At 35.4% G+C, this 22098-nt stretch overlaps 2 protein-coding genes across 4 annotated transcripts in view; both read left to right on the top strand.

The window, feature by feature from the left end:
- The first annotated feature begins 705 nt into the window (after positions 1–705).
- Positions 706–5755, top strand: fest (wurstfest). Its single transcript, XM_068763924.1, has 8 exons — positions 706–786; positions 1154–1333; positions 1821–1906; positions 2776–2946; positions 3414–3557; positions 4523–4663; positions 5348–5470; positions 5653–5755. The coding sequence occupies exons 1-8, from the start codon at positions 706–708 to the stop codon at positions 5753–5755; spliced, it is 1029 nt and encodes a 342-aa protein (XP_068620025.1).
- Positions 5756–8432: 2677 nt separating this feature from the next.
- Positions 8433–22098, top strand: part of LOC137918941 (uncharacterized) — a 33010-nt gene continuing 19344 nt past the window's right edge. For all 3 annotated transcript variants that reach the window (XM_068761900.1, XM_068761893.1, XM_068761884.1), the window contains exons 1-3: positions 8433–8757; positions 16811–16892; positions 17971–18397. In XM_068761900.1, the coding sequence (XP_068618001.1) occupies positions 18141–18397 (257 nt within the window). In that variant the 5' untranslated portion in view covers positions 8433–8757; positions 16811–16892; positions 17971–18140. The remainder of the gene's footprint in view (positions 8758–16810; positions 16893–17970; positions 18398–22098) is intronic.

The following is a 22098-nucleotide window of genomic DNA, read 5'->3' as shown; positions in this document are numbered from 1 at the left end:
GGTGAACAGTTAACTCTAAGAATTATTTTTCCAAGTCTTTATTTGTAAGAACGTGAAATATACAACTTCTTTTTAAAAAGTGTTCCTTAATATGGTCATTGACAGTATTATGATATGATATTATGATATGCAATTTTTGTGCCCCGATTGTTCTACAGAAGCTGCAATATTATTTATTGCTTATATTATATTGCTTTAGCTGCGATTAATAAAAAAAAACGCAATTTTTTAATCTTTTTTCTGAAATTTTGAAAAGAATTATAAATTAAAATCAACAAAGTAGTGTGAATATATCTTCTTTACAAATTAATAAACTTAGAAATTTATATCTACACATTGTCACATTAAGGCAAAACCTTGTTATTAATGATAAAAAATTAATCATACATACTGCTTTTCTAAAATAGTGACTGTTAATACAGTTTTAATAAACGAAAGGTATTATTTAAAAAAATTTAGATATCTATTTATTGGTCCCTGTAAACATAAGATGTTAGTGAAACAGGTAGACAACTGGCCAAAAACATTATATAAACGGTATTATTTAAACGTAGAATGAAATAAATGACAAATTAATTTTTCGTGTTACTGTTGTATGAAGTATTGTGTATTATGTAACATTTTTCCGTGCCGCAAGTAATTGTAGTTCATGTATTTATAATCTCAGCAAATAACAGTTTAAAATTTTCTTTGGTTAAAGCAACAATGGCTAATACAGATTTTAGAAAAGAAGTGACAATGCCTGTACGTCCACGGAGTGTCTATACTGCTCATTCATATAATCAGGTAATAAACTATTTCCACTGAATTTTAATTTAGTGAGGACTTTAACACGTTGTGGAGTATCAAGTATTGTATCTCTCTATTATTAAGTAATTGTTTTTAAGAAGTAAATAAAAGCGGTATGTCGACGAATTCGAAGACCCAAAGAATTTAACTTTCATGTGTTGAATGGGTAATAAGTTGTTTTACAATACTTAATAAGGGATCACTATATACCCTTACCCGCCTCAGTTGATTATTTATTACATGAAAATATGTTTATCGTATATTGCCATTTAATAGTATTACTCTACATCCCATCAGTATTTACTTTTCTGTCCTATTGTTAGAGGTGTCGTGAATTGGAATACTGAGAAAATAATTATTTCAGGAGGAATCAAATCTTTCTGCATTTCAAGACTACAGCAAGTTTTTAGAAGGTGGTTTGGGTCAAGCTGAACTAGTGGGCGCTGCAGCATGGCAACCTCCGTGGAGAGCACCATTGCAGCGTAAAGCCCCATTTTATCCTGGCGATGATATCTACCACGCTGACACTTGGAGGGATTTAGAGGTAAAAGTATTAAAGGTACTCTAGGTCCCATTTGACTTTTCGTATTTTATCGGCCGCTTGCTAACCCGCGATTCTCGCGCTGCTTGTTGACAGACGGTAAACTTTGAGCAACAGCTAAAGTGTAATGCGGCGTATTTAGTTATATGCGCCGCATAATTTTTTGATGTATTCTTTTGAAAGTCATCACTTCAACTGTAGGATGTGCGTTGCTGAACACAGACCTCTTCCACAGATTTCCAATACGTCCGGTTGGAAGCGCTCTGCTTCCAGCGTTTTCAGACGACCTTTACGTGGTTGTCTGCCGCTTTATTGGAATTTCTACATTAGGCTTGCCGGTCTATGATCTTCACACCAAAACTTTATGGCTACAGCAACTACCTACTGGCTTTGTGGCCTTTTCGCTGCGCAACTTGTCAATGCAATCACTGGTTTCAATTTTGGATATCAAGTAGTATGCATTGGTACTTATTACATTGTATCTGTTCAGGTGACTGATGTCGCTGGAGGTGCACGTTATAACGCTTCAGTGACTCCTCACGGCACGGTATGTCTACGGCTAAGGGATAGAGTCAAGTTAGTATCTATATAATATACACCGATGCATAATTTTTGGAATTTGAAGGTTAAAATTAAAACATTCTATTGTGCATAGCACCTTGTATCAGATGTTTACGTCACTATGAAATTTTCAGGTTGTTAGTTAGATGTGCTTATACTCTCATGCTTATATATGTATGTATTCTGTATGCTTCTGTAAACAAATCGTGTGGGTACTTTTTACACTGATTAAATATGGAGGAGCCAGAAGAATTTACCATCGGTGATTGATTACGAGTTATTACCCGAGTATTACTTAGCAGAGTTACGGATGATGGTGCAAGTCGAATTCTCCTGTTGGAAATCCTTGCGGCCCGCTCACCTCGGCGTAAGTGTACAATAGTGCTAGCGAAATTGCAGTACAGTACAGTGGCTTTGGATACCGCGACGAAATAGGAGCTGTGGAAAAGGGCAATGAGCGTCGCGGCCGAGAGTCATGATGAACGGCCTGACGGAGCAGAATTGCTGATAAACCCCCCGTCTCGCCATGAGCTTGTGCTAAGGCAAGGTCTATCGGATTCGGTATCACTAAAATTAATATATAGAACTCTGTACTGTGCACCATTAGTGTCCTTCACACAATGAAAGCGATAAATGCCCATGGGCATATATAGCTTAACCGAACGGCCAAGTAAACAATTAGATTACTCGGTAACAACAATACTGGTAAGGCTTTAATATATATGTAAAATGTCTTAGAAAATCTCCTTTCAGATCAATACATTTAATCCAGCTTTTTTCAATTTTTTTTCCATCTAAATAGGATTTCTCAGTCCAGCAGTTTTGGCTCAGTTCAGGTTTTGGCTTCGTTATCTTATAGTAAGCAGTAGTACATTTGTTTTAAGAGTGGACATGACGGTGGACGGTGCGGTGCGCGTAACGAATGCCAAATACAATATTGTGCTGGCGTTGTCGCAGTCTGGAGCCGCCGCTGCTTTAATTCATCCCAACGGTAGAGTTTACAACTATCGCTCGCGAGTGGAAATACAGGCGCATCATCAGCAGGGTAATAACAAGTGAGTTGAGTCAAGTTTTTTCTGTGTTAAATCATTAAAATTTAACTCTTGTTGCAATTCCGAACAACCAAACTATATTCATAGTAGTAGACTCGAAGTCAAAGTCGCGGAAAATTGCTGGACGCAGGCAGCACAAAATCAGTCAACGTCTTTAAAATCATGGTTTGTTAATTTATTGTGTAAATCACACACACATTTGTGTGTATTACATATAACAAGCCATTCTAAAACCAAACTTGCAAACACATGTGACAAGCAAATATACAAAATTTGGGAATCACTATAGATGTTGATTATTGCCCGTTTCTGTTCATCATCCTTAGACCGGTCATTGTGGTGATCTTTGAGGCAGGTCTATGCTTTGCTTGTCCATCAGCTGACATGATGATAATCTTCTTTTCCAAAAATTTCAAAATAATTGTCATTAAAGCAATTCATGTAATAAAGCTTTTTTAAATTGTTCGAAGGTACGCAAAAATGTGGTACAAAGGCGTCTCGTTCACCGCGGAACAGTGTGCTCTGGTGTACTTAGTAGACGCAGCCGGCACTCGGACCACCACCGACACATTCCTCGATATGAGTCAGGACTTCACTCTCAATGTTTTTTACAAGTACGTCTCGTTTTTTCGACTGTTTTAGTAGTGGATCATATACTATTCAACAAAAGATCAAATCTTTAAATTTTATTATTTGCTACAATTACTATATACTGTCCTCCTTATGTTATTTGCATACAGGGTAATTGGAGAGTGGTGTAAAAGCTTTAAAGAGGTGGTGTATGTATAGCTTATTTGCTGCCAATGTATGGCATACATGTGGCATTAATGGTTTTAGAAATTATGAATAACCTTATGATAATATAGTGAGAAAAATGCGGTGTCGAAATCGGAATTACTACGTAAAAAATTAGGTAGTTGAAAACAGGTGTAAAAGCTTTTAGTTTAAAGTTTTTAATACCTATAACCAATTATATACATATACTATGGACGCAAGTTATTTTAAGACAATTTAAATTTTTGAAGATCTTAATTTGAATATAAAAGGTAACGGCACCAGTAGTTGACCACTTAAGAGCGCTGCTAAAATGTTTTTTTGATGGACCACATACATTCAAATTTTAGAATATCAGTGGGTGCTTAAAGGAAATTCTTATACCCTTTAGATTAAGTTTTACTAAGAAGTCTTTCAATTAAACAAATCGTAAACACTTAAATTTTTATTTGATTCATATTAAGTGTTTGCTTCAGTAGTTGACCAATCAAAATCTGAAAAATTAAATTAAATTAGTAATTGACCGTATTTACACACAATGCGCTTTAGTTCTGAGCTTTCCGCAGTTGTAAATAGATGAGAGCAGCTACTTATAAATTAATTTTTTAATTAGATACGATAAACACAACGCTTATTATTTAAAATTTCATACAAGACGGTCAACTACTAGTACATGGTCAACTACTAGTGCCCTTACTTTACATTTAATTAAATAAAATCTTAACATTTGTTTACAATTGTCAATGGTTTTTGTATGCTAGTAATTTTAAAATTATAAACGTGGTTGAGTTTTGGGTTTATATAGTGAATCAGGCCATGGACCTTCGTACGTGAACAAGGCATTGACGCTGCTGCAGGGGATGCAATACTGGCTCACCGACGACGGCATCGACAATTGGATCATTAACAACGTACGCGTCAGTCAAACCGCCGACGGACTAGTTCGGTACGGGTTTAACTTTTCGTTTAAAATGAGACACTTTTTATATGCCATTACCAACTTTCTTATAAGAACTATAGGAAGAAAACTTTGTTAGTATTTTATGTATATCATGAGGTAATTTTCAGTGAAAGCCAACTTGTAGAGCAAACAGTGTCTTGCCCTGCCTCCTTGAGCCTGCGGGGAATCTGCATATGCCACTTGAGCTGCAGTGAAAGTCCAGTATTTAGGTTATTCTTTTATAGAAACATTTCTCTATTATCAAGGGATGACCTGAGTATTGACTAAGTTGTTAATATATGATTGACATTAACGAATAATAAAAGTAGTGTTCGTAAATTATGAAGACAACGATGGGTAAAGTGATGTACAGATATTGAAAAGAAGCACAGACAATATACAACCTTGTTAATTTTACTTCACCTTGTGGACGGAATTACTTGCCAATCATTTGAACGCAGCGCCTGCGCGTCCTTGGCATCTTCTGCAGAACCGCAAAGCCCAGCGGCCATGTGCTATGCGCGTTGTATGGACTGCGCGCTGCCACTTGAACTTGTCCTTTAGCAGGGCTGTGTCGGATTTGACTTTTAATAATATGAATGTCTTCATGTTTGATTAAATCTTGTAAACAAATCCCGATTATAGGTCTCACCATGGCTCGTTGATGACTTGAAAATTAAAATTTTCTAGTATCCACCGAAGCAGCCACAAGTATCAATTGCGGACAAGTCCAAGTAACGGATCTGCTTCGATCACCAGTCCGTTTGTGCACTGCACGGCATCTCTTGGACAGACACAGCATTTGTTTGTACGGTAGGTATTTGTAGTCTTCATCCCGAAATGATAATTTTTCGATAGCGACATCTTTTTATATACTAATTTTTTTATACATTTTTTAATGCACTGAAATTAATAAAAATTAAATTTTATCAAACAATTAGTTATAAGTTTTTGTTTTTTAAGATGTTAACTATCCACGTATATTTTTTATTCAGTCGTGGTGAAAGGCGTATGCATTTTGATGGCAACTCGTTCATCGTGCGAAACGCGGGGCACTCGGCTGGGTTTGATGACAAAAATCAACTGAAAGTATATTGAATCAAACATCATCAAATTTATCTTATTTCTAGTTATACTAATGTTCATAGTATTATCCTTCGCATGTTGTACAGCGTGTTTGTAGAGTCGATTACATCCAGTGTACCCACATTAATTGTATTTGATCGTTAAGCTCGGACAAGTCTCTTAAAAATTGTTTATTCTCTATTTAGAAGTTTTGAGATTTTTATTTTAAAACGCTGCCCAAGCTTCGTTTTTTAATTATCAACGTATATATACATAGACGACGTCATAGTTATTAAGGTTACAGTTGCTTGCTAAGTGTTGTTAGATCATCGGCAGAGAAAAACATTTATTTTTTATAGTATTTACTGACAGTAATATAGCGTAATAATAAACATCACGTGCAGTAGCGAGCAGTCTATAAATAATTATAAAACAAACTTTATTTATTTTTTAATCTAAATATGACAATTTGCACTGTTAGTACTGATATTACCTTTATACACGCACCTTACTGTGTATTAATAACCTGTTAAAAATTCATTATAATGTTTACATGTACAATAATATACTTTTTATAAGTGTTATTTCTTCATTGATATTAAATGTAATACATATTACTATACCGCATGCATTCCTCAGTATTGTCAAACTATCATGTTAATGAGTGCCATAATTCCCATTCATAGAAATGGCGTCGATTTAATCACAGCGGGCTTGGCAGTGTTTAAATAACAACATTCAGTTATTTCACAATAAATTTTTCGGTTAAAGTTAGACTTGTCAAAATTGTTTGCTTTAAAAAATTTATAATATTATTATTGCAACAATAAAGTATCATTTACTTGTTAAATTGTTTTATTATAAAAGTTTGATAGTTGCTTGGCTTATTTGAAAATCACTTATTTAACTTATTTTTTTGCCTTTACAGTTATCAATTTTTATTAAACATTTTACAGATAATTTGTTTTAACAACTTAATCGATTCGACTAAAGGGTATGTACCCTATGTCTGTCCGTGTGCAAGCATTCCGAGCCCACAAATGCAAACAATCAATATTTATTATTTAACAGGTGATAAAAAAAAATTAAATACGGTTAAATGTAGCGATGGTGTTTGACCAGTGTGTATTGCCGGTAATAACATATGTATCTAAACCATGGACGCTTACGACGGTGGATGCAGCGTAAGACGGGTAATTGTGGCCAACCTTAGGGGGAGGCCCGTGCCTTGCACTGGGGGCTGGCAAGAATAATAAATATCAATTGATCCCTCTGGCACGTAATGAGGTGTTCTAAGCGACTTAAGTGTGGACGAATCACGTAAAATAAATGCAACGATCCGCAAGGAAATGTGGCTGACCGCCTTCGAGCTAAATCACTGAAACTAATAGGTCTAGGCAAGGCTTTGCCACCTCGAAAAAGGTACAACTGTTAATAAATCCCTACGGACAAACATTTGTCCTTGCCAAAGGTAATATATGACTAGTTTGTGATTTTAATAAATCGATGACATCATTGGCATGAACAAGTGATTTTTCGTTTTCACACTTTATAAATCTTTTGAATCTGTGTCTATAATTTTCCAATATTTTTAGGTACGTTTTTTTTTTTTTAAATGATAGTTCAAGTAAAATGGAAATCTAATTTGCTTAGAATATTTTGAACATTCACTAATAGGATTCATAACATCAAAACTGCGAATTTACTCTCAGTAAAGGTACAACCGGATAGAGGGGAGGCCCTTTTGCTCTATTATTGACATTAATATTGTCTAATTAAAATAGGCAGAGATATTTTGTTACCAATTGTAAGAGCAGATACCAAGCATACAAGCAATCATAGGGTAAAACTCTTTTGGTTCCATCTATTAAACAAATACATGGTATAATTGTAATCATTTCCGCCGCAGAACGTCCACTGCTGACATAGGCCTCCCAAATGTAAGTTGTCAAAAAATGGAATTCCTAATTCAAGTTACAAGAATTAACGAAAATATTGTAAAAAATATAATAGCAAAATGAGAAAAGAACGATGATAGTAAAAACCGTGGTATCTAAGTGATAGGGAAATTTTATTGGGTTTCTTTGCAACATTTGAGATGGTTATCAGCAAGCTATCCATTTTCTATCGCCACAAAGAATTGCCCTAAGGGGACTGATCTTATAGGACGGAAGATACGTACAATGTAGAGTTTACGAATTACAAGCGCGGCGATGCACAGGGTAATTTCTGATGTATCATCGGATGATGATATTTATGCCTTGGTTTGCCCATTTCATCTATAATTAAAAACATTGCAACAAGAAATATCTGCACACGTTTGTATCAACTGTATTAACAATTACATAAATTTAAGTATTTATAGATTGTGGAATCAAAGGAAAAATGTAACTTTATTTAAGCTACCCAGGGTATAAAACATTTATTTACTTGAATACTTTCTGCATCCAGTGCGGGCAAATTTATTTTAGGTGAACTTTATCCAATAAAGTTCACGGGAATGCAATTCAGATCGTAGTTTATTTTACCGTATAGAGTGAACATTGAAGCGTGTAATGCGGTGGAAGGGAAGGCGAGCTCGGTCGGAGGAGTGACGCCGGTGCGGTGCACGGTGCTATTGATTGGCGCTGGTGGCGCCGCGGCGCGGCTTGCGGCGCCGTCGCCTCCCGCGTGCTCTAGCTGTCAAAGATGCGTGACGTAAACTGTAGGGCAGAGCACACACGGCTGCCGTCGGCCGGTCGTTAAATACGTTTGTGTAGTATGCTCGCCTCCGCATCCGTCGTCACTCGCATTTCGCTCCTCCGTGCTCTTTGATCATCTACCGTCCCGGTAGCAGGTGAGCACGGGCCCACGTCGGGGGCCCGGGCGCATAACCCGACGCGGTATTGATCGCTTCCCGTTCGCTTGTTCCAATGTTTATAAACAGCCGGCCGCATCCATACGCTCCCTCTTGTTTTTGATACGTTCGCCCGACTGCGGACGAGCCGAAGCCGTGATCCTGTCTGCACCGGCATCTCGGATATTACGCGGTGCAAGTACGTATGCGCTGAGTTTTCTTAAGTTTCATTTGTGTACGTAATAATTTCCTGTTGATGATAAGCTATTACATGTTTACTTGTAAAAAAATAAATATATGATAACCTAACAACATGGTTTGTTTTTAAATTTCTTATTTTGATCTTTCTTGATAACAATGTATGTATTAAATGAAAACGTAAAAAGAGATTTTTTTTGAAGTACAAGGATGACGGTGTAGTCACTTATGCTATCTCATTGTGTCTGTTGGGCGCAGGAATAATTCGTTATCTGGTGGAAATAGTGCTGGCCTGTTATACTGAAAAGTACGAATTATGTTATACGTAACTGTTTGTATACCGTTGGGAATAGGCTTATGTACATCTGACTGCCTCTGCATGTCGCATTGCTCTAATCAAGTGTACAATCTGCTATGGCATAGCTCAACCAGTCTGCGACGAATTACACAACCTGCTACCTAGTATTTTTCTACACATTTCTTATAAAAGACTGTTTAAAATAGTTAATTATTTTCATTAGTAGAAATGTTATTATACAAAAAATTTTTATTTTCTTGTCTCATTTTAAATTGAGATTCATCAATTAAGCAGAAACAAAGACGATTAAAGATGATTTATTAAAAAAAATTACGAAACCTTTTCTACTACCTTTTTACGGGTTTTAAAAGTGTTATGTTTATTGCTCTATTTATTTAAATGGATATTTTTTATTAAAGATCAAAATACTAACGAGAAAAATAAAAACATGAAGTACAGATTCTATTAATGAAATTAAATACATTGGCATTGATCCCGTTTTGTTGTTTGCTTGCCCTTTCGCCTATATTCAGAGATTGTATATAAACAGTACGAATAAACCACCCATTGTGTTACGTGCACTTTCTTCATGACGATTAAATAAAATATTGCATCACATTTCTTACCAAAAAATTATGCCCAAGCTATAACTAGACGATGAATTTGAATTGGATTAAAATTGCAATTATACGTTCTTAAAACGATAAACTAAATTCCATAAACGAGGTCTTATGCGGAGTAATTTCTAGATGTTAGTGAAGACAGGAAGAATGTGTTTTCTTACGCCGAGACTATGTCCAATTTAAAAGCAATCAGTTGTGCCGCCACCGCACGGTTCAAAATAAAGTAGTTCAGTAAGACCTTCGTAACTTAAATAATTGGTCACTTTATCAAATGCGTATCTCCCGTTCAAGGTGAACTGATTTATATAAGTATGTACCCATTTAGCACCCATATTCGCGAACTTAAATCTTATATCTTCCACACATACAAAAGTTGAGTTTCGGAATTCACTGATTGAATATTTACAGTTTAATTTTAATACCGTAAACCTAAGTCTATGAAACTATTTAAAAAAGAATGTACAGTAATGATGCTATTTGAAACAGCGATTGTTGATTAAAATAAACTCGGCCTGTATAAAAAAGTAAAAAATCGTTCGAACGATCTATCTCGTATAAAATAATGAGTTTTTGTTGATGCCGCAGTCATTTTTCTCAACAGAAATTAGACACAGTCGGAACATTCTTTACAAATTTAAGCTAGCTATACACGTTTTAGATAATGCGAAAGAGAAGGGGGACCGTTTAAACTTTAAAGCTAAAAAGATGTTATCCGAAGCTTTGTTATTGTGCATAATGGTACGGGTAATACTTCTAAGTCGTGCTGTGACGTTTCTAGAACAGCCATTCATATCTCCTCAAAGAAGCAATTTCACTGTATCTTTTTTTTTGTCCGACGAGAAGTAATTGGCATAAAGTTTCTAAAAGCCAAACATGATTCGCTCGTGAAGAATCAAGCTCGTGATCTATCGATACCGGAGCCGGCGTCCGTGATCGTGATGCGCTCTAGTTTTTCATTTTATTGATAGGTCATCTACGCGCGTTATTATTAGCGATCTCTTAGTAAAACGCATTGCTTAACGGCCTTGCGCGTGATTTCGTATGAGCAAGAACAACAAATATTGGACGTCCAACAATCGAAAGCCAAGCCCACGTTTATAGGGTGCGCCGAACTAAGCGCCTACAATAAACTGTCATCAGCTTGATGATCCTATGGGTGAGGTGGCCCGTTATCCTTTAAACAGAAAATCTAACGGGTTTGTTAAATAGTTATAAGTCCTTTATGGTTGAGAGAAGATGGCTGAGTGTAGTGAGTATGTATATAATAAAATTCTTCAAGATGTCTTAGACCTTCCTTTTTTAATTTTCAACCTAAACGTTAGAGTATAAAATTAAATAAACCCTATTGTAGCATTCAAGAGTTTATTAATATATCTATGTAATGCCTATTTTTTTTAAATGGACCCCGCTATGGGGAATACTCGTACATCTATTGTGGGACAGGGACCATGTTTTTTTTAAATAACTTTTTCATGTAATATTTTTATTTTCGCGCTCTTCTAGCGTTCTTCCTATGATCATTCATTCTTTTATTTTATTTCTTTCTACAATTCCTCTTTATTTTCCTTTCATATGCATTTTTCGTTTTATTCGATACCATTCTTTCTTCTCCTCATACCTTAACTATTACAATTTCTTTATTTTTACATATCACATCCTTGATCTATTCTTGGTATACATTTTTATATGTATTATTTTATTTACTTATTCTCAGTATACTTATTGTTGTTATATATAATACCTGTAATAAATATTTTTTAAGAATTGATTTTTTTTCGGACAAAAATTTCATCTTTGTACAGAATTAAAAAAAATGTGTCTGAGAAATGACATTAACTGAAAAAAAAACAGAAAAGCTTTGTAGCAAAATAAATTATAGAACTCATGTTGAATTAAAAAAATATAATAACAATACTGTCCTTGTTATGTTATTATAAAAATCCAAACATGATATTTGGAAACAATTGTTGATGCGTTGTTGTAGCTTATTTAACGCTTTTATATCATTGTACAATATAGAACAATACAAAAGAATTATGTCATTTGTATAAAACTAATTGTAAAACTACATCCCAAAATTATTGATGGTCAAGTAAACAGTGAAGTTATATGTGCATGTTTTATCATATTGAAATTAAGTTACATTGCTAATCTATAACTCGGCAATATACATTATTTCATATCATTCACATCTTGATGAAATTGACCTGCGTTCATATATATGGAATATAACAAGAGTCAGAAATCATTTTAAGCGTCAAAGAGGAAAACTGATAAAAACAAGTTAATAAGATTAGCTCACTAATGCCTTTACATAAATAAATAAAACATATAATAAAAGGAGTATGTAGGAAACCTGTACGGTGTGTACGTAACCATGTTTAATCTGAGGTATCAGTAATGGTAGTGATGAATATAATGTAACGATGAATTGAACGGTTTGTTGAGAACGAATTTGTGTTTTTTTATTTTAATTAATCTTATTATTTTTATGCTTCGTACATTCCTGTACCGTTGTACCGAAAGCGTCCATATGGTCGAATATGAGACAAGTACACTCAGCTGGTACCCATTCATTCTCACCCTGATTATAATTTTTGGGGAATGAGGAAGCCGGCAGATTATTCCATTGTATTAAGAATTGTAGTATGTGTTATTTATTATTTCACTTATTACCTACTTAAGGACCATCTTTTAAATTTAAATTTTCAACGTATATCCAAAATTATTAATAAATCTCTCTACATTATATAAAACAAATTCTTTATAATTTATGTATGTTGCTATTCCTAACTAAATATTTTCATCCTTGTCTGTCTTGTCCTATTACGGTTAGTGCAGTGATTGGTCCAAGGACCATCTTAATTCCGTTTTAGGACGAAATAATGTGGTTTTTCTTTATTTCTGAAGACGGGCAATATTTTAGTATTATTATCGATGATGCTTTTTTCCATAGCCGTAGACAATAAAGTAAAGCATCCACATATTTTCACTGTTGTTATAGTCGTTTCAAACGGAACATAGTTATTTAGACTTCATCTTAAGTCATTAGTTAAACGTTATGAGAACAACGACTCGTCGAACGTGAGTACTAAGCGGAAGATCAGTAATTAACGGTCAAGCATTGAATACTTACGAACGTTAATGTTTAATGAATGCAATATCGATTACACAAATATTTTACGATTTTTTATCATTATTGGTTTTTGTTTTTGGCAAATGCATTATTAATATTTTAACCATCTCAGCGGCAAGGCGTCCATTACTGAATATAGGCCTCTCATAAATTTCCAATAGAACTGGATGGATGCGGCTCGCATGCAGCGTCTTTCTTCGACCATAATAAGGTTTTCCACTGTTGGTGGAAGCCTTACCTTGCGTTTGCCGGTCCATGATCTGCAGCGATCATCAGTTATGGGCGGTACATGATTTCAACTTGCCAGTCGGCTGGAATATTTTAACAGATCTCGCCATTCTTTCGATCGATTCGATCCCGTAGAGATATCCCGAGCATAGCATAATATACAATTATCAATCAATATTAACATACAATTAACTTATTAATAAAAATAAATACATTGTTATACACACCAATAATACATACATCGTTGATCACATATTAAATAAAAATGGGTTAACAAATAGTTTAAATAAAGCTAAAATGGATCGTCAATGTTGTAAATTTAACTACTTACATTTAAGCCCGCTTCTCAAAGACTAAAAATTGTAACGTGTAATACATTTACAACTTTATTTTAAATTATATTCTCCTTTGCCCTTTGTTGTAAAGAATTAAAAAAAAATTGGAATAAAATATTCATTGCAAGTTGTGTTCTAGATAGTTACACCAAAAAAGACAATATTATCAAAATTTATATTCCAGCTTTGTTTTTTCACTGCTGCCCAAATGGCATTTATAGGTTTCGCGGGTTCAGAGTGGGCCTAGCCTGAGACCTTTTTAAATGTAGCGAAGTTCGACGGTTCCCTAGGGTGCCTCGGCTCGGTCCGCATCATATTATTTCACCGGATTAGGATGCCATCAAGCTCTTAGATCGCTTCGGCAGACGCTCCATGGAGTGACTAGACTCAAAGGCCTGCACAATGGCCGTTCAGCTCAGTCTGCCGATAACACCCGCTTAGTATTCTGAAACAAAAGCGCCGGAGTGCCGATCCTCGCCTTGGTCGGTTGCTATGCTATTGCCTAACTATTAACACTGCTTCTACTTCGGAAAGCGCTACTAAATAGTATGATCGGAGATTGGCGCCTCCTATTATTTTATTATCACATGTATAATATGATACGTGTACAATAATCGAGTGTTTCTATTATGGCACATATTTTGATTGTTGTGGTAAAATATTTAAACAATGAGAAAATTTTCTATGTTTGTACAGGAAACATTCTTCAGCTTCAATTTAGATTTAATTATGAAGTTTGTTAATCAATTATTACATTTCATTAGCGTTGTTTATTACTGGTTAAAAAGGTAAAATTAAACAAAGTATTTATTAATTTCTTTTTAAAGTTATGTAATTTGCGTAACAATTAATTCCATGAAATATCGATTAACGTTAATGTGTACTTGTATTGTGTTTTGCGCAATTAGAATCAATATTTTTTGTTTAAATCTACAAACGCATATATAAGAGAATATAATATAAATGCAACTAGTCAATTATGAAGTTTATATGTTGTTTACTGATGATAAGTTAATATTGCGGGATACCTTAAGTTAATATTGGTTAACACAATAGTAATCATAGTAAGTTCTACAACGGCGATATTTTGAAAGCACGCGTATACTTACATTGAATTGTTACGTATAATACGTGTCTTTTGCACACGTTCGCTATATATAATATCGCTCGTTAGAAGTGGATTAGTTATAGGTGTAAAAGTTTAAATGTGGTGAATGTATTACAACTAACGTATTGTACACCATGTACTATAAATAATAAAAAAAATTATGTAATTAATGACGTAATGATAGCACATAAAGACAAAATGTTTTACAAAAATCGCTTTACTATGTGATGATCAGTTGCATTCCAATGAAAAAATAAATTGGTATAACATATTTCAGAAAGAGATTTTGTAGAGAATGATTAGGTGTAAAAGACGTCGAAGACGACGATGCCTTTGTTTGTAGAGTTCATATAAATTTATGTCCATATGGATTATTGTATATTGCATAGAGGAAATTTTCTTAAAGATTTTAATTTTTTTTTTTTTTTTTGCGAATTTTTCTCTACAATCTCTCGCGTTTCGAATCGCTGCACGAAAGTGACGAGAGGTGAATACAAATGGGCTCGCCCGTCACGTATATTTTGCCGTGACAAAGGGTCTTGAGCTTGAGTGAAATGAAGACACGACTCAAGGTCGCAAGTACCCGTCTGCCATCACGTCACAATATGTTAATATAGTACATATAACTTACTTCGTACAAGTCTTAAATACATATAGAAACAAATTACGTAATCCTTTCTTGTATTTAGATAGTCTTATCTCATTTAATAATTAAAACTTCATAGGTAGTTACATTGTTTTTCAACTATAAAGGCAGACTTTTATCGGATGACTAATCTTTATTTTGGTTTATATTTATACTTGAGTCTTTCAGAAACCCGTTCATATTGTGTCACAGATCCAATGAAATGACATTTTTTTCCACTACGCTAATCCATGATCAGTTTTATGACTGTGAGCGGATGTTTTGTGTGCTGCTTTTAAGGATAGTGGTGGTTTCAAGCAAAGCCACTCCCTTTACACACTAAGCTATGTCTGTTTATAGTGCTTCAAGAGGTCATGCATCTTCAGGCGTTTGAAATAACTTGCCGATGTGAGAAACTGAAATGATATGAATACATAATCATGCAAATTTAGTTAAATTTACTTAGCGGATATATATCACGTGTACATAATTCATTTTAAATAAATTATTTTCAGGAAAAAATTGTACCGCCTTAGTATATAAGTTCTGTTTTTTTAACACCACAAAGGAACTAACAGTGAAAACCATAATTACAAAATTCCAAAAAAAGAAGGTTCATTTCTCAACGGCCATTAATTAACATGATTTTCGTCACTGACCTAACAGAATAATTCTAGGTGTTTTAAAGATATATTCGAATAAAACTTCGTGAGCTCTTTCGTTATTTGGTTACAAGTAGCATTCGAACTTCAAACATTTCATTCCATAATATTATTGTAAAGCAGTCTTGTTACAACTGTGTTATATGAACAAACGAGTCTGTTTGTCTTGCCTTCGCACTTAATACCGGCTGTTCGAACAATTGAATTTCGTTGTATGATGCATAAGCATTATTTTAAATAATGCCTTTGTAACACCGTTCTCAATAATAAGTTTTTACAGCAGTGGCGCAATCGATACGTTTTATCACTCTTACCTATCGTTGAAAACAATCCGTGCAAAAATAGGTTTTGCAGTGTTTTGTTTTAGTAGATTCTGTAGTATAACACAGTCCGTGGGTGAATTAAATAGCTATCGTTAAACTGTGGACTTTCTGCTTATGTAACAAAGATAATATTACTAATTAACCGCCGATTGCGATCAGCAGTTCAGAGCACACGAAGTCATGAGTTCATCGCAGGCGGCTGACCTTTCCCTGACTGAGAAATGCTATTATGTTGTCATTCCCACACGACCTGAAGCTTGCTATATCGGTCTTCAGTGAGTCGTGCGTCGTGACGTAACGGTTTCGTGATCCGTCTTTAGTATTGAATTATTAGAGAAATAGCGAATTGAATAAAAACAAAATATGTGTTCGCATTAACATTGTACGAATGAATCTGTATAAACTCGTTAAAGCATTAGTTATATTTAGGCTGCAATGAAGCGCCAAACGTCGTGATGCGCGAGGCGCCACTACTTGAGTACTATACCTCTTCTAATATCTATATTCACAATAGCGTGTGTAAATCCTAAAACATAATTTTTATCGAAAAATGTGTTACTCTTTAAAAAAAAATATGATAAAGAATTCTTCAGTAGTTTTATTATTCATTGGTTGCAGCAAATTATAATTGTTCATTGTCTGAAATGTTTAAAACGAAATTAAATTGAAACATTTACAATTTTAAACTTGTCAACTCACGCACATTTTTGTTTCAGATTAATTTGTTTTGGAATTGAATGCTATGATTGGAAGAAATCTTTTGGCATCGTTCTCAATGTCGTGGAGATTGTAAATTAGGTATGTATGTATCAGTTTAAAATAGATGTTGTTATTGTCGACATACAGCATGCGAATAATTTTTACGACCTTGACGCTAGAAGTGTAGCGGTGTCGATGCGGAGATCGATGCGAAGTCGCTGCATGCGGCAATCGTAGTAATAATTTGAATTGTTTTCTATTACATTTTAATTCGTTGCATAAAAACTTTTTAAATGTTCTCTATGTATACTATACGAGGGAATTTCTGGTTAACTCATTTACAAGAGTAAAATATAAACAAAAATAAAGGTAGGTCATAAAATTGGAGTCCTTCATTGTTATTAGAAAAATTGTAACTGCGTATTTAATTACTGAAAGAGATAGGAATATCCGAAAGATATAAATACCGATTACGTCATTTTACTTTTCTATATAAGACCGGTCACGGTGGCCATCTTCGAGGAAACCTTTGCCTTGCAGTGAGCGTCCATTGGCTGATATATGTAGACGCACATACACAAATAAAAACACACATACACAGATGCATCACTAATATCGCCTGCTATGTGTGCATATATCAGCCGATATAACATTTTAGGACCATGTAAATTTATCACTTTACAAAAGGCAACGGTTTATTTATGCGGTGTTATAACTTATTGTTAAAGCAAGTTATCACTATGTTTTAAATAAAGTTGTCCCATGCGTAATTTTCAATTTCTTTAAATAAGGCTTGATAAATAAGGTCGCTGTAAATATTATGGCAATTTAAAATTTCTTATGACTATGTGGGTAAATTAATGAAGATATAACATTAATATAGATAAGACTTACTAGAAGATAGCTTGTATTTCATTTAATCGAGTGTTAAAAAAAAATCAAATCTTTAACGCAACGTAACGTTAAAAAATGAGGGCAAATTCCACACCGTGGGAAATATTGTTTTGATTTTAATTTAATGCTTCGTTAATCGCAGTTCACTCAGTTGCTTTACTTTCTTGTCGCTTCTTAATGTAATTAGTATACGAAGCTTTGTATACATTTATGATATAAGTTTGTTATCTATGCTTCTGCAATATAATCGCATTAAAAATTATAAGATTATATTATCTTTCAGATCTCACTCGTGAGAAAAGGATATCGTGATAAGCGTTTGTGATAAAACGGCGAACAACTTATGGTTTTTATAATATGGACATAAGGAGAAAATTAAAGTGTTACGTGTAAGCGTATGAATTGAACTTTGTTGCTTATTCGATGTTGTAAAAGTGCTACGTTCTGGCAGCCATGCTGTCGTACATGGTGCCCGTTGAAGAGAAGCCTCCCCCAGCTCCTGGCAAGGGTCGTCTTGCATTGGAACTGATGGGCAGTCCCGGAAGCCCAGAATCAGTTGCCAGAAAGGCTAGGAGCAACATTTCCAAGGAGTCCTCTACAAGCTCGTTTGCTAGTGACCTTACTATATCGTCGTCGACTCCTACATGTGCTCTTGACAAGCCAAAGCATAAACTGCTAAGTAACGGCAGTAAACACACATCGCTAAAAAGGTTAGTCCATCTATCTCTTTATACTTATTTTTAGAACATGTTTGTTAGTCTCTCATATAGCTCGTTGATAGACGCTGGCGCCTTAATGTTTTTGAGTGGAGACCTTGTGGTCTCCACTACCAACAAACGCAGTATAAGAGGTTCTTCCACAATATAAGCAGACGACTTTGTTAACGTCGTCGGAAGATGCTGGACGCAGGCCGCTTTCAACCAGCCGTATTGGAAATGTATAGGGGAAGGCCTATGTCCTATGTATGGCTGAAATGATAATGATTTGTCTCCTCGGAAGTATTGCCTTTTTTATTTTAGGTTTTTTTAATATCTATTAACATATGAAAAATATCAAAAACTGTTGGCATGTAAAGTAGTAGAAGTTGAAATTAAAATACAATTATCTTTTTAGCTTGCGTTGTTTTGCAATAAAATTGCTTAATTTTTTGTTAAATTGTGATTGTGGTTAATTTATTGCAGTCATTATAACAATCTTAAATGAACATGTTAAAAAGTCGAATGATGACGTAAGTTAACTAGGGTAAATGTAACATTATTTACTCCAGTCGCGGATTCATAAATCAGCTCATAACACACTGAACAAATTTACAAATTAGTAAAGTATTTTAGTAATTTTATTATAAATATTTTCATGTATTTAATTAATCTAATTGCTTGAGAATTTACTTACGGTTTACTCGCAAATTAGTTCGTATGAAAAAAGTCTTTAATTGGAGATATATCGAAGTTGTATTGATTTTTTTGAGGGTGTTATTGCAAAGTGTTAGCCTAGTAGCCGTGGGGATGTTCTACGTACAGATAAGACCAACGTTTTACTTCCACCATTCTGGCGAACTTGTTAAAGATGTCGGAAAATGCTGGATGCAGGTTACTTCCAACCGGGTCGTAACTACGTACTATAATTTCTGCTCGCGTACTAAACCATGAATCTGATATACAGCGAGTTGGCACTTACTTAGTACAGGTTTAGTACTTTTATTGAAACTGCTAAAAGGAATATCGCCCAATGCCTTGAGGAACTCTTAATGGAACTGTGCGCCCGCCCATTACTCTCTCCGTTTTAATATTTTCATCATTCATCATCATTTATAATCAGAAATTTGTCATTTTAAAACAAAGTAACTTTTTTTACACTGCAAAAGCAGATTGCTGTAAGCTGTTTTGACAAAAATATGCTGCAGCTTAAAAATGAGCAATGGAATTTATTTGCTAATCAATGCCTAATGTCAATTATTTTGTCATTATACGTAAATGCAGCATAACTATTTTTATGTTAAGAAGATCATTTGGATAACATGGTTAAAATCATGCGCTGAAATAAATAGGTCGAAGATATTAAAAATTCTTATGATTGAATATTCATTCATGGATTGTATTGCATTCGGATGTTAGCATCTTGAAAATTACGTTTAACAAAAAAAAATCGCAAAATTATCAATAATGACTCAATATTTGCTAATTAATGAGTGTAAAATGTCGCACTTTTCGATACCGAGCAGAAGTTATCGAGCAGAACTCTCCTCCGCTTGTCCCGTAATAGCAGGCGTTCCCCAGAGATCCTGCCTCTCTCCTTTACTTTTTTCGCTTTTCACTAGCGGCATCCCCAAGGACCGTAAAATTAAATTAGACCTCTTTGCGGATGATGTCGATGATGCGGACGATCCTTTCAAACCAACTACAATCCGCGGCCATCGGCCTAGGCGAGTGGCTTAAGAAACTAAGAATTGACGGGAATCCTGTCAAGTGACAAGCGAGTTTATTCTCTAGAGATCATTCATCCCGCTTCCGCAGACAGAAGCGCAACGCCATCTGGGGCTCCCTGTCCGGCTTGTACCGTCCCATCGCATGAAAGGACTCGGTCAAATATCTCGTAGTAACCTTTAACGCTAGACAACCACAACCATATTCGCCCAGTCAGCCTTACCCTATGCTATGCTCTTCCAGCATTATCCCTCCGACACAAAGTCTACCTTTGCAAAACTTGTGTAAATCTAGTATTCTTTTACGCAAGTATTGTCTTCGCCCGCACCCTGATATCCAAACTCGATCCACTTTGAACGTTGTAAAACCGATTCGCCCGGATCGCCACCGGAGCGGAGTGGTTACAACGCAACATAAACTTTCACAGCGACCTTGACCTTCCAGGAGTTCTTTCAAGCCAGCTCAAAGACTTACTTCAGAGACAGCCTTTTTTCATCCTATCCCACTCATATCGAGCGCGGCTCTCTGTCCCCCGCACCTCCTTCAAGAACATAAGAACACTCAAAAACTCCTTCAACACCTTCAAGACGTGTCCTAAAGACATCCTCCTTGATACCAACTTGAGAGTTTCTACATTCCCAGCGCCACACAGCACATGCTGCAGATATCCACAACATTGCAAGCGCCGTTCCCATTGCATCAGCACCCACTCTACCTGCGACGTCACATCGGAAAAATAAACGCGTGTGGTGCAATAAAACCAAGCACCATATAACAATCAAACCGCCTCCTTAAACAGCGAGGGCGACCCAAGGTAGGATTAGTATCATACCTTAGATTGCCTAGTGGTCCTCGCAATCCTGCGAAGTCGCACTCGCACGTAAACTCACATTCACTACACACTAACTCGTGTAAGACTGCTACCGTCGTGCGATCGGCATTGTGCAAACTGGAATAATTCAATCTAATTTTATTTTTGAATAGTTTACGGACCCTTCCGTTCCGTGAACTCATTTCTGACGGAGCTGTAAAAGCCCCCAGGGGTATCTGCATTAACTTTCTCCAAAACAATAGATAGGTGAAAAAGCTTTAGTTTGAATTTCTCATTGGTCAGCTAAAAGCTTTCGCACACTTTAAATTGATCACTCTGAAATATGTTACATTAATTTGTTTTTTCCTCTAAAAATGCGTCAGGCTAATAACTTCTGGCAGTATTAAATCTGCAGGAACAGGCGCTAAACGTTAATCAATTTTAATATGCAGTAATCCGAATTTTTGATGTTATTAATAATTTCTGTGATCCTTGATTTTTGGGTAGGATCTAGGTAGGGGTTGCTGAGCCTTACTTCGTTATTTGTGAAAACTAGGTTGGGAACATATCAGCTGGCATTAATAGTAATATAGCTTCTAGACGCATTTCCAGTGGTGGAGATTATGTAGCGATTCAATGGAGGCGACAGGTAATTATAGAAATTTACGTCTCTCCTAACAGATGCCTCACTGGATTTAAAGCCTGCCTGGATAAGTTGGAGTTTGTAATCCAGCAAAGATTGCCACGGTCAGTTTTACTTGTGGGAGACTTCAAAGCAAAATCAATTGCGCACAACAGGCACCGCTGGGGCCTTAAGGTTCTGAAGGCCACGGACAGGCAAACTTAATGTGGGACGTCCACCGACAAAGTGGACACTGGATTGGTGGACTTTGTTAAAGCCTTCGGAAGACGCTGAATGAAGGCCACTCCCAACCGGTCTTATTGGAAATCGATGAGGGATACACCTACATCCCGCAGCGTATCAACGTTCAAAGAATGTAAATAAAATTTCTATGAAAAAAATTCGTTCTACGTGGCTGTTGGAATGACTTTGTTGTAATTTATTACCAAGATTTGGGTATAATTTAAAAAAAAATTTAAAGGCTAGTAAAATGGCGGATAATTCCCACGCCATGCATTTACATATACACGCTGGCTTCACTTTTTCACTGTTGTG

The sequence above is a fragment of the Battus philenor genome, unplaced genomic scaffold (genome assembly GCF_028537555.1).
Source record: "Battus philenor isolate CCGP_79_NKW_IND1 unplaced genomic scaffold, ilBatPhil1.0.hap1 SCAF_1, whole genome shotgun sequence".
NCBI classification, from domain to species: domain Eukaryota; kingdom Metazoa; phylum Arthropoda; class Insecta; order Lepidoptera; family Papilionidae; genus Battus; species Battus philenor.
Note: the sequence above shows the minus strand (reverse complement) of the source record. Positions and strands in the feature narration are given on the sequence as shown.

Excerpts from the sequence above, each read along its gene's own strand:
- fest (XM_068763924.1), top strand. The coding sequence starts at position 706 with ATGGCTAATACAGATTTTAGAAAAGAAGTGACAATGCCTGTACGTCCA. Across the intron at positions 3,558-4,522 it reads ACTCTCAATGTTTTTTACAA|TGAATCAGGCCATGGACCTT; the intron begins GTACGTCTCGTT and ends GGGTTTATATAG. Across the intron at positions 4,664-5,347 it reads ACCGCCGACGGACTAGTTCG|TATCCACCGAAGCAGCCACA; the intron begins GTACGGGTTTAA and ends AAAATTTTCTAG.